Source organism: Rutidosis leptorrhynchoides, chromosome 3 (assembly GCF_046630445.1).
Source record: "Rutidosis leptorrhynchoides isolate AG116_Rl617_1_P2 chromosome 3, CSIRO_AGI_Rlap_v1, whole genome shotgun sequence".
NCBI classification, from domain to species: domain Eukaryota; kingdom Viridiplantae; phylum Streptophyta; class Magnoliopsida; order Asterales; family Asteraceae; genus Rutidosis; species Rutidosis leptorrhynchoides.
Window position 1 is genome coordinate 542,343,982 of NC_092335.1, and position 13,114 is coordinate 542,357,095.

Consider the following 13,114-nt stretch of genomic DNA (forward strand, 5'->3'; position numbering starts at 1 on the left):
TTGTGACTTAAAAGTGGAGCAAGGATAGTCCAGTTCACTAACACTGTTAATTTTTCCGTTAAAACTGAATCATGTGACAAGCATGTGATGGTATTTTTGTCATTTATCCTTCCTCATCCTTACTTATCTTGTTCATCCCTTTTCATTTTTTCTTCATCTTTAACCATTATATCATCTAGCCACAAATAAATTACAACACCCAAACAAATTAAATAACTGAACTCAAACACAAATAAATCTGCAACTTATTCTTCCCACATCAAACTCAATCCAAATTTAGAAAACCTTCTGTATTGATGTTCAAACTCAATCCAAATTAAATAACTTGTTCTTCCCACGTCAGATGCAAAAACCCAAAAACAATATGTATAAACCCAAAATCATGGGATTAAATTCGGTCGACATCAGGTGGTGGTCATATGCAAAAACCCAAAAACCCAAAATCATAAACGCAAACACTACATATCTAAACCATGGGATTAAATTCGATTTTTGTAAAGGGGCGATTCAATTTTCGAACCCAATATGCAAAAACCCTCTGTTAAAAACCCTCTTCACAAACACAATATGCAAAAACCCAAAAACCCTAGCCGTTACTCAAAATTAAACATTATAAACCGAAACAAAATCCTAAATTCATAACCTCAAATTAAAACCCTAAATTGAGTTGTAATCAAACTTGCAGATCTGTAACCAAATTTACTTATTATTTTTATCCTTTTTAAAAGCACCAAACTAACTTATTTATATTTTTATTTTCATATTTAATCAAAGCAAATAAAGTATGAAAGAGACTGATTGTTCGGTGCTATTTATCAAAAAACCCAGATCTTGTATCAAGGTTTGAACCTTTATAACTACAATTCTGGTAATCGGAAAATATCAAAAATCGAAGCAAACCCTCCATCATTTTATCTTTGTTTCTTCCAGATCTAGTGCAACGAAGATGAATCAGAGATCGAAGTTTCAAACCTTGATTTGTATTAAAAGAAGGATTCGAAGCAAAAGAAGGATTTGTATCAAACCTTGATTGAAGTTTCAAATATCGAAGATGAATCAGATCGAAGTTATAAATATTAAAAGAAGGATTTGTATTTATTTGTTTAGAATTGAAAAGATGAAACGTAAAGTTAGTTTTTATGAATTTATTTATTTGTTTGTGATTTCCCCACAATTGACAAAGTGATTGAAAAGATGAATTTCATTAAATTATTTATTTGTTCGCGTATGATTTGTTTATGAATATATATAATTACATATTATATATTATATATAATTAATTTCTATTTCTATTTATATTTATTTATATTGTATTTATATTTATTTATTAAATATAAATATAAATATAAATAATTGAGTTGATGAAACTCCTGTAAATGACAAAAATACCCTCACATGCTTGGCACATGATTCAGTTTTAACGGAAAAAATTAACAGTGTTAGTGAACTGGACTATCATTGCTCCACTTTTAAGTCACAAGGACTATCCACACTCAAAACAGCAACTTCGTCCATCCAAGCTGGGTGGTACAAACCACAGGGACTATCCGCGCAATTTTCTCTTATAATTATCCGCAACATATGAGCTATATTCATAAAGTTTTTCGTCGTATTGAAGAAATAAAAGAAAGCTTTTTTCGCAGTTCATTTCAATGCAAATATAATATAATATAATTCATCTCAAATAATATAATATAATTTGAAAAAAGAACTTCTACTTAAACCAATTATACAAAAAGATGAAGGGGGGATAAGTTTACACTTAAAAGTTGAGGGTCAAAATGCAAGTATATTTCTAATTTCTCTCATCTGTCAACAACACCTCTCTCCTTTAAAACCTCCTTTTTGGATCCTTCACACCACCACTCATTCTGTTAACTCTTTTCATGTTATTTCCACAACCTTTTCACTTGAAAAAAAACTAGAGAGAGAAAACAAATTCAAACAAAAAAGGAACAGTTTCTGGAGAGAGAAACCCAAAAAATGTTTAAATCCGCAAATATTCTCGTGATTTGCGCTGCAATCCTTACCATTCACATCTTCACACTCTCATTCCCAGCCGTTGATGCGTCTGGGGACCACTCTCTCTCCTGGATTCCGACCACCGCTTCCGGCTGCCGTGGATCTATGGCCGAATGTATAGCTGAAGGTGGAGATCTGAACATAAACGACAATGATGACGTGGATGAGTTTGCAATGGACAGTGAAATTAACAGGCGTATTTTAGCAACTAACAAGCGTTACATCAGTTACGGTGCGCTTAGTAGAAACAATGTTCCGTGTTCGAGACGTGGCGCGTCGTACTACAACTGCCGACGTGGCGCTCAAGCTAACCCTTACTCACGTGGTTGTAGCACAATCACTCGTTGCCGTCGATAAACGGTGTCGTTTTTTGGTTGTTCATGATATTTACTACATTATTTTATTTATTGTTGTTATTATGTGAATTAAAATTAAATTCATATATTTAGTTTGATGATCATGATGATGGAAATTATATACGTTTTTTTATATTTATACACAATATACTCCGTATATTATGATATATTATTAATATAATTAATATGAATAATGAATAATAATTTGATTTTATAATAATAATAATAATAATAATATAATTATAATAATATCTGTATGTAATATTTGAAATCGTATATTTACTAATTTTATGTTTATATTATTTCTGGTGAGCTGTACAATGCTCGGTGATTGTGATTTAGCTGTATGTATGGTTGTATAGTTGCAAATAATATAATAGTACTTTAATGTAGTTGTACATAGTGTATTTTTGGTTTTTGTATAATTGGGGCATATACATATTACGAAGTATATATATTTATTTACAATGTCTGAAAATCAGTGGCGAGTTTAGGTGAACCCTTACGGGGTCCTGTGACACCACTAGTTTTTCGAGATCTATCACAAATTTTTTTTTTTTTTTATAGGACACCACTAAATATAATAATGGGACCCCATAAATTTTTGGAGATTATAGTTTAATAGTTTCGACTAGTAAAGTGTTTGAAGTTAGCCCACTTATTATTTTTAGAATGAGCCATTGAATATAGTATATATAAAAATAAACAAACTCTTGTCAAATTTCAATTCTAATTATTTTTTACTTCTTTCTACATCACAATTTCTTATGGTTTCATCTTCAATCCTTCATCCTAGGATGTCAATAGATCTGATATGTATCGGGTGAGGGTAAGACCATATCCATATCCATTTAGTTTTTATTCATTCATATTCATATTCATATCTATTTAAATTTAGTTCATCCATCTATATTCATATCTAGTAGATTAAATGGGTTTATGGATATCCATTAGATATTTAAGAAATCCTATAATATTTTCAAATATATATAATGAAAACAAAAACGTTATATAACATGACATGATTTAAAATTCTTCCACCAGAATGTGTAATATTTGTCTAAGAATGAACACAACTTTTTAAATTTACTATCAAACATATATTATGACAATTATGTGTGATTTTTATGTTGAAATATACTCCCTCCGTCCCATCAGAAGTGTCCACTGTGACTTTTTCCAGTCTTCCTTATTCAACTTTGACTTTAGATATTTTTTGTTGGTATTATATAATACTTGATGAAAGTTATATCAATGAAAACACAATTAAAACTCAATCCATTCATATAATTTTCATCAAATATTATATAACACGAACATAAATATTTATAGTCAAAGTTGACAAATAAAGACTGTCAAAAGTCAAAGTGGACACTTCTGGTGGGACGGAGGTAGTATATGTTTTATTGTGAGTACTTATAGTGAATTCATTATATGGTTGCAAGTAAGATGTATGTGTAATGGTAAAGATATTTGTAATAGTTAAAGTATATGAATCTCATCACTCATCACTCATAATTATCTAACTTATTATTTTTAAAAAGTTAGAGGAAACTGCAATTTTACAGCTAATGTTAATGTTATGCGATTCATATTGATAATAAGTTGTAAAATTGCAATTTAAAATTATTATTGTAAAATTGATATTGTATAGGCCATGAGTTAAAATATTATTGTAAAATTGCTATTGTATAGGCCATTGCTACTTTAAAACTGCTATTGTGAAATTGCTACTGTCTATTCCATTAATTGCTACTGCATATGAACAATCTTATATTTTGCTAGTATTATTCAATTTTATGTTTATGTTTTTGGCCCGATCTGACCCGACCCGATTTGACCCGACACATTCAATATTTTGTGCAAGAAAGTTATCGAATAAATTTTTGGGACCCCATTGGGTTTTGATCCTAGAATCGCCACTGCTGAAAACCCCCAATTGGGAGCTAAGGAACTTTAAGGGGGCGTTTGGTTCGTGGGATTTGGAGGAATTTGCATTTCAAATTCCTTGAAATCTGATGTTTGGTTGGAGGATTTGGTTGCAGAGATTTGCATTTCAAATCCCATGAAATCTCATAGATGAAGGATTTGAAAATCCTTTGTATATATGAGGGATTTGAAATCCCATGTTCTATGATTTTACGTTTAAGATTTACGTTTCGCGTTTACGTTTCGGGTTCGTGTTTCGGATTCGCTTTTCGGGTCCGCGTTTCGGGTTCGCGTTTCGGGTTCCGATTTTGGGTTCGCGTTTCGAGTTCGCGTTTCAGGTTCACATTTCGATTTTGGGCTTGCATTTTGCGACCGCGTTCCAGTTTCGGGTTCGCGTTACAAATTCTGAGATTTAAAAACCTAAAACTAAACAGAAGATAATATTTTAAATCCCGGGATTTCAAATCCTGTGGGATTTCAAATCCCATGGAATTTCTGTAGCGACCCGACAAAATCGTCATTGACAGCGCCGTCTACTTAGGTCCCGTTACGTGGTCATAAGCCTTTAAAATAACGTTTGACCAAAGATATGTCGCATTCATTTCAAATGTAAGAGTGTTTCAAAGTTTACAAGAATTGTTCAACCAAAAGTTACGATACTAAGTTATAAGTACACTTGAAACCTATACGACACAATTTTAGATAAAGTCAAAAGACGCTCCATGCATGCATGTATACTTGACATCCAAGCAAATATCAAAAGTAATGAGCGGAAGCATGTATCACAAAACGTTCAAGGACCTGAGAAAAACATAGAAATCTGTCAACGAAAACGTTGGTGAAATCATAGGTTTAAGTAAGTAAGTACAAATGAACTACAAGATTTATATCATTGAAATAATAGTTATCCATTCCAAAAATTGTTATCACGAGCACCCAATTATCAAGGCTTAACATTCCTTCCATAGAACCCCATCACAATAGTGTTAGAACATACACTGTTTCTCGAAAATATATTTCATTCGTAGACGGTAGCGAACCGTCTGAATGAGGGTTTGTCAAACCCATATGGATCCATACAACATAAGTTCTCGCTTACACTAGGCAAGTGTAAATAATGATAATCGAATTGTGGATTTTGTTCTAAACTCGTATGTAGAATGTTTGTTTTCCTGTACTTGTGTTCACTTAGTAAAAAGAAACGTTTATGTTTTCTCATCCCAAATGTAAGTTCAAAAGAGTAAAAGTGGGACTATGATCTCACCTTGAGTGCACGTATGTAAAAGTACTTCAACAAGTAAACGTGTGCAAGAATGAATGCTAGTCTTCACCTAAACAAATAGGTTTGTATCAATATCGGTAAACACGGTCGGTCAAAGTGTTCAATTAGTCCTATGGCTCGTTACGACTCGATTACTATAGCATGTGAGTCAAGTTGTCACGTTTCATGCAAGATACAAGTATAAAAGCATGTTAGAACGATTGTACAAACATTTGGTTAAGTTTGGTTAAAAGTCAACTTTGGTCCGGTCAAAGTCAACGAAAAAGTCAACACGTTCGGGTCGGGTCCCGAACTATTTTTCTGAGGTTTTTATTCATATATAAGCATGTTAGAACAAGTTACATGTGAATCGGAGGTGCGTAGCATAGCAAGCTTTTTCGAAATTTGACAAAGTAGGTCAGAAGCCAAACACGGCAAATGCCGCGCCGCGACCAAGGAGGGCCGCGCCGCGACATATAACGTGGTCTGGTGCCTGGTCAGTTTCAATTGTTCAAGTCAAAATTCAATCTTCAATTTAGCACAATTCACAAACCGTAAACACTTAGAACACGTATCTTATATCATTGGAAAGGTAATTTGACAAGGAACACAACTAAACACGCTTCATCAATCGAAAACATCATTTGCAATTATCGATTTTCCAATTTAAATGATCAATTAATGCTCATCATTAAGGCTTCAATTTCATAAATGCACAATTATGATTTGAGAATTAAATGCACACATGTGATACGCCGTTTCGTAGATAATTACGCATACAATGAAACTAAACACTTACCAACAACAATTCATGGCATTCAATGCATTAAATGTTCACATTTAGTTCTATCAAACCCTAACCAACATCACCAAAATCAATAATCAAGTTTATGAAGTTTTCTAAAACAACCTACACATCAAATTAAAGCTAGTGATACTAGTAACACAATTAAAACATGCACCTATAACATTTAACAACATTCAAGCAACCAAATCACCAAATCAAACATACCAAAATTCAAGTTCATGCTAGTTGCTTAAAATAACGAGATCGAACATATAAACCACATATTCATGTTAGACTTGAACCATAGACACTAATTAACACTTTTACAAGTAAAAATCATCAAGAACACAAAATCTAGTGATTTTAGAAAGTTACCCAAATGAGAAGTAATCGGTATGTGAAATGTCCCGTTCTTATTGATTAAAAACGTTTCATATTAATTGATTTCGTTGCGAGGTTTTGACCTCTATATGAGACGTTTTTCAAAGACTGCATTCATTTTTAAAACAAACCATAATCTTTATTTTATAAATGAAGGTTTAAAAAGCTTTACGTAGATTATCAAATAATGATAATCTAAAATATCCTGTTTACACACGACCATTACATAATGGTTTACAATACAAATATGTTACATCGAAATCAGTTTCTTGAATGCAGTTTTTACACAATATCATACAAACATGGACTCCAAATCTTGTCCTTATTTTAGTATGCAACAGCGGAAGCTCTTAATATTCACCTGAGAATAAACATGCTTTAAACGTCAACAAAAATGTTGGTGAGTTATAGGTTTAACCTATATATATCAAATCGTAACAATAGACCACAAGATTTCATATTTCAATACACATCCCATACATAGAGATAAAAATCATTCATATGGTGAACACCTGGTAACCGACATTAACAAGATGCATATATAAGAATATCCCCATCATTCCGGGACACCCTTCGGATATGATATAAATTTCGAAGTACTAAAGCATCTGGTACTTTGGATGGGGTTTGTTAGGCGCAATAGATCTATCTTTAGGATTCGCATCAATTAGGGTGTCTGTTCCCTAATTCTTAGATTACCAGACTTAATAAAAAGGGGCATATTCGATTTCGATAATTCAACCATAGAATGTAGTTTCACGTACTTGTGTCTATTTTGTAAATCATTTATAAAACCTGCATGTATTCTCATCCCAAAAATATTAGATTTTAAAAGTGGGACTATAACTCACTTTCACAGATTTTTACTTCGTCGGGAAGTAAGACTTGGCCACTAGTTGATTCATGAACCTATAACAATATATACATATATATCAAAGTATGTTCAAAATATATTTACAACACTTTTAATATATTTTGATGTTTTAAGTTTATTAAATCAGCTGTCCTCGTTAGTAACCTACAACTAGTTGTCCACAGTTAGATATACAGAAATAAATCGATAAATATTATCTTGAATCAATCCACGACCCAGTATATACGTATCTCAGTATTGATCACAACTCAAACTATACATATTTTGGAATCAACCTCAACCCTGTATAGCTAACTCCAACATTCACATATAGAGTGTCTATGGTTGTTCCGAAATATATATAGATGTGTCGACATGATAGGTCGAGACATTGTATACGTGTCTATGGTATCTCAAGATTACATAATATACAATACAAGTTGATTAAGTTATGGTTGGAATAGATTTGTTACCAATTTTCATGTAGCTAAAATGAGAAAAATTATCCAATCTTGTTTTACCCATAACTTCTTCATTTTAAATCCGTTTTGAGTGAATCAAATTGATATGGTTTCATATTGAACTCTATTTTATGAATCTAAACAGAAAAAGTATAGGTTTATAGTCGGAAAAATAAGTTACAAGTCATTTTTGTAAAGGTAGTCATTTCAGTCGAAAGAACGACGTCTAGATGACCATTTTAGAAAACATACTTCCACTTTGAGTTTAACCATAATCTTTGGATATAGTTTCATGTTCATAATAAAAATCATTTTCTCAGAATAACAACTTTTAAATCAAAGTTTATCATAGTTTTTAATTAACTAACCCAAAACAGCCCGCGGTGTTACTACGACGGCGTAAATCCGGTTTTACGGTGTTTTTCGTGTTTCCAGGTTTTAAATCATTAAGTTAGCATATCATATAGATATAGAACATGTGTGTAGTTAATTTTAAAAGTCAAGTTAGAAGGATTAACTTTTGTTTGCGAACAAGTTTAGAATTAACTAAACTATGTTCTAGTGATTACGAGTTTAAACCTTCGAATAAGATAGTTTTATATATATGAATCGAATGATGTTATGAACATCATTACTACCTCAAGTTTAGTAGGTAAACCTACTGGAAGTGACAAGAAATGATCTAGCTTCAAAGGATCTTGGATGGCTTGAAAGTTCTTGAAGTAGGATCATGACACAAAAACAAGTTCAAGTAAGATTTTTACTCGAATTAAGATAGTTTATAGTTATAGAAATTGAATCAAAGTTTGAATATGAATATTACCTTGAATAAGAAAGATAACCTACTGTATATAACAAAGGTTTCTTGATCTTAGATGATTACTTGGAATGGATTAGAAAGCTTGGAAGTAAATTAGTAAACTTGAAGGGATTTTTGAAGTGTTCTTGAAGTGTTCTTCCTATGATGATTATAGCTTGATTCTTGAAGTGATTTTTGATGAAGATGATGATTAACTACTGGAAAAATACGTTCATAATAGTGTGTGTGTGTTGAGAGAGAATTAGAAAGAGAATTGGAAGTGAAATGGAGTGAATGATGAGTGGTAATTGGTGAGTGGTGAGTGGGGTTAAAAGGAGTTCTAGTTAGTTGACTAGCTCATGGTAGAAGTTAAAATTGATTAGTAATACATGACATAATCAAGAGTGGAATCCCATGCCAGTTCCTATTGGTATATACCCATAGTAAGTATGTTTTGAAGCTGTGTATAATACGGGTAAAAATACGACTAGAATTCTTGATGAAAGAAAAGAATGGGAAAGTAACTGTAACCATTTTCGTTAAGTATGAGTGTTTTGATATATGTCTTGAAGTCTTCCAAAAGTATTTTAATACATCTAAATACACTACATGTATATACATTTTAACTGAGTCGTTAAGTCATCGTTAGTCGTTACATGTAAGTGTTGTTTTGAAACCTTTAAGTTAACGATCTCAATTAATGTTGTTAACCCATTGTTTATTATATCTAATGAGATGTTAAATTATTATATTATCATGATATTATGATATATTAATATATCTTAATATGATATATATACATTTAAATGTCGTTACAACGATAATCGTTACATATATGTCTCGTTTCGAAATCCTTAAGTTAGTAGTCTTGTTTATATGTATATAACTCATTGTTAATATACTTATGGAGATAATTACTTATCATAATCTCATGTTAACCATATGTATATCCATATATATATCATCATGTAGTTTTTACAAGTTTTAACGTTCGTGAATCGCCGGTCAACTTGGGTGGTCAATTGTCTATATGAAACATATTTCAATTAATCAAGTCTTAACAAGTTTGATTGCTTAACATGTTGGAAACATTTAATCATCTAAATATCAATCTCAATTAATATATATAAACATGGAAAAGTTCGGGTCACTACAGTACCTACCCGTTAAATAAATTTTGTCCCGAAATTTTAAGCTGTTGAAGGTGTTGACGAATCTTCTGGAAATAGATGCGGGTATTTCTTCTTCATCTGATCTTCACGCTCCCAGGTGAACTCGGGTCCTCTACGAGCATTTCATCGAACCTTAACAATTGGTATCTTGTTTTGCTTAAGTCTTTTAACCTCACGATCCATTATTTCGACGGGTTCTTCGATGAATTGAAGTTTTTCGTTGATTTGGATTTCATCTAACGGAATAGTGAGATCTTCTTTAGCAAAACATTTCTTCAAATTCGAGACGTGGAAAGTGTTATGTACAGCCGCGAGTTGTTGAGGTAACTCAAGTCGGTAAGCTACTGGTCCGACACGATCAATAATCTTGAATGGTCCAATATACCTTGGATTTAATTTCCCTCGTTTACCAAATCGAACAACGCCTTTCCAAGGTGCAACTTTAAGCATGACCATCTCTCCAATTTCAAATTCTATATCTTTTCTTTTAATGTCAGCGTAGCTCTTTTGTCGACTTTGGGCGATTTCAACCGTTGTTGAATTTGGATGATCTTCTCGGTAGTTTCTTGTATAATCTCCGGACCCGTAATCTGTCTATCCCCCACTTCACTCCAACAAATCGGAGACCTGCACTTTCTACCATAAAGTGCTTCAAACGGCGCCATCTCAATGCTTGAATGGTAGCTGTTGTTGTAGGAAAATTCTGCTAACGGTAGATGTCGATCCCAACTGTTTCCGAAATCAATAACACATGCTCGTAGCATGTCTTTAAGCGTTTGTATCGTCCTTTCGCTCTACCCATCAGTTTGTGGATGATAGGCAGTACTCATGTCTAGACGAGTTCCTAATGCTTGCTGTAATGTCTGCCAGAATCTTGAAATAAATCTGCCATCCCTATCAGAGATAATAGAGATTGGTATTCCATGTCTGGAGACGACTTCCTTCAAATACAGTCGTGCTAACTTCTCCATCTTGTCATCTTCTCTTATTGGTAGGAAGTGTGCTGATTTGGTGAGACGATCAACTATTACCCAAATAGTATCAAAACCACTTGCAGTCCTTGGCAATTTAGTGATGAAATCCATGGTAATGTTTTCCCATTTCCATTTCGGGATTTCGGGTTGTTGAAGTAGACCTGATGGTTTCTGATGCTCAGCTTTGACCTTAGAACACGTCAAACATTCTCCTACGTATTTAGCAACATCGGCTTTCATACCCGGCCACCAAAAATGTTTCTTGAGATCCTTGTACATCTTCCCCGTTCCAGGATGTATTGAGTATCTGGTTTTATGAGCTTCTCTAAGTACCATTTCTCTCATATCTCCAAATTTTGGTACCCAAATCCTTTCAGCCCTATACCGGGTTCTGTCTTCCCGAATATTAAGATGCTGCTCCGATCCTTTGGGTATTTCATCCTTTAAATTTCCTTCTTTTAAAACTCCTTGTTGCGCCTCCCTTATTTGAGTAGTAAGGTTATTATGAATCATTATATTCATAGATTTTACTCGAATGGGTTCTCTGTCCTTCCTGCTCAAGGCATCGGCTACCACATTTGCCTTCCCCGGGTGGTAACGAATCTCAAAGTCGTAATCATTCAACAATTCAATCCACCTACGCTGCCTCATATTCAGTTGTTTCTGATTAAATATGTGTTGAAGACTTTTGTGGTCGGTATATATAATACTTTTGACCCCATATAAGTAGTGCCTCCAAGTCTTTAATGCAAAAACAACCGCGCCTAATTCCAAATCATGCGTCGTATAATTTTGCTCGTGAATCTTCAATTGTCTAGACGCATAAGCAATCACCTTCGTTCGTTGCATTAATACACAACCGAGACCTTGCTTTGATGCATCACAATAAATCACAAAATCATCATTCCCTTCAGGCAATGACAATATAGGTGCCGTAGTTAGCTTTTTCTTCAATAACTGAAACGCTTTCTCTTGTTCATCATTCCATTCAAATTTCTTCCCTTTATGCGTTAATGCAGTCAAGGGTTTTGCTATTCTGGAAAAGTCTTGGATGAACCTTCTGTAGTAACCAGCTAGTCCTAAAAACTGGCGTATGTGTTTCGGAGTTTTCGGGGTTTCCCACTTTTCAACAGTTTCTATCTTTGCCGGATCCACCTTAATACCTTCTTTGTTCACTATGTGACTGAGGAATTGAACTTCTTCCAACCAAAATGCACACTTTGAAAACTTAGCGTACAATTCTTCCTTCCTCAATACTTCTAACACCTTTCTCAAATGTTCACCGTGTTCTTGGTCATTCTTTGAGTAAATAAGTATGTCATCAATGAAAACAATGACAAACTTGTCAAGGTATGGTCCACACACTCGGTTCATAAGGTCCATGAACACAGCTGGTGCATTAGTTAAACCAAATGGCATGACCATAAACTCGTAATGACCGTAACGTGTTCTGAAAGCAGTCTTTGGAATATCATCTTCTTTCACCCGTATTTGATGATACCCGGAACGTAAGTCAATCTTTGAATAAACAGACGAGCCTTGTAGTTGATCAAATAAGTCGTCGATTCTCGGTAGTGGGTAACGGTTCTTGATGGTAAGTTCGTTCAACTCTCGGTAGTCGATACACAACCTGAATGTACCATCTTTCTTCTTGACAAACAAAACAGGAGCTCCCCACGGTGATGTGCTTGGTCGAATGAAACCACGCTCTAAAAGTTCTTGTAATTGGCTTTGCAGTTCTTTCATCTCGCTGGGTGCGAGTCTGTAAGGAGCACGAGCTATTGGTGCAGCTCCTGGTGCAAGATCTATTTGAAATTCAACGGATCGATGTGGGGGTAATTCCGGTAATTCTTTCGGAAATACATCGGGAAATTCTTTTTCGACGGGAACATCATTGATGCTCTTTTCTTCAGTTTGTACTTTCTCGACGTGTGCTAGAACAGCATAACAACCTTTTCTTATTAGTTTTTGTGCCTTCAAATTACTAATAAGATGTAGCTTCGTGTTGCCCTTTTCTCCGTACACCATTAAGGGTTTTCCTTTTTCTCGTATAATGCGAATTGCATTTTTGTAACAAACGATCTCTGCTTTCACTTCTTTCAACCAGTCCATACCGATT

General features: G+C 33.7%; 1 protein-coding gene across 1 annotated transcript; it reads left to right on the forward strand.

The window, feature by feature from the left end:
• The first annotated feature begins 1,879 nt into the window (after positions 1-1,879).
• Positions 1,880-2,492, forward strand: LOC139898472 (protein RALF-like 33). Its single transcript, XM_071881207.1, has one exon. It carries the CDS (start codon positions 1,984-1,986, stop codon positions 2,377-2,379), a length of 396 nt encoding a protein of 131 aa, XP_071737308.1. The 5' UTR covers positions 1,880-1,983; the 3' UTR covers positions 2,380-2,492.
• Positions 2,493-13,114: the final 10,622 nt, after the last annotated feature.

Bases quoted from the DNA above. Each gene is read 5' to 3' on its own strand.
- LOC139898472 (XM_071881207.1), top strand. From the start codon at position 1,984: ATGTTTAAATCCGCAAATATTCTCGTGATTTGCGCTGCAATCCTTACC.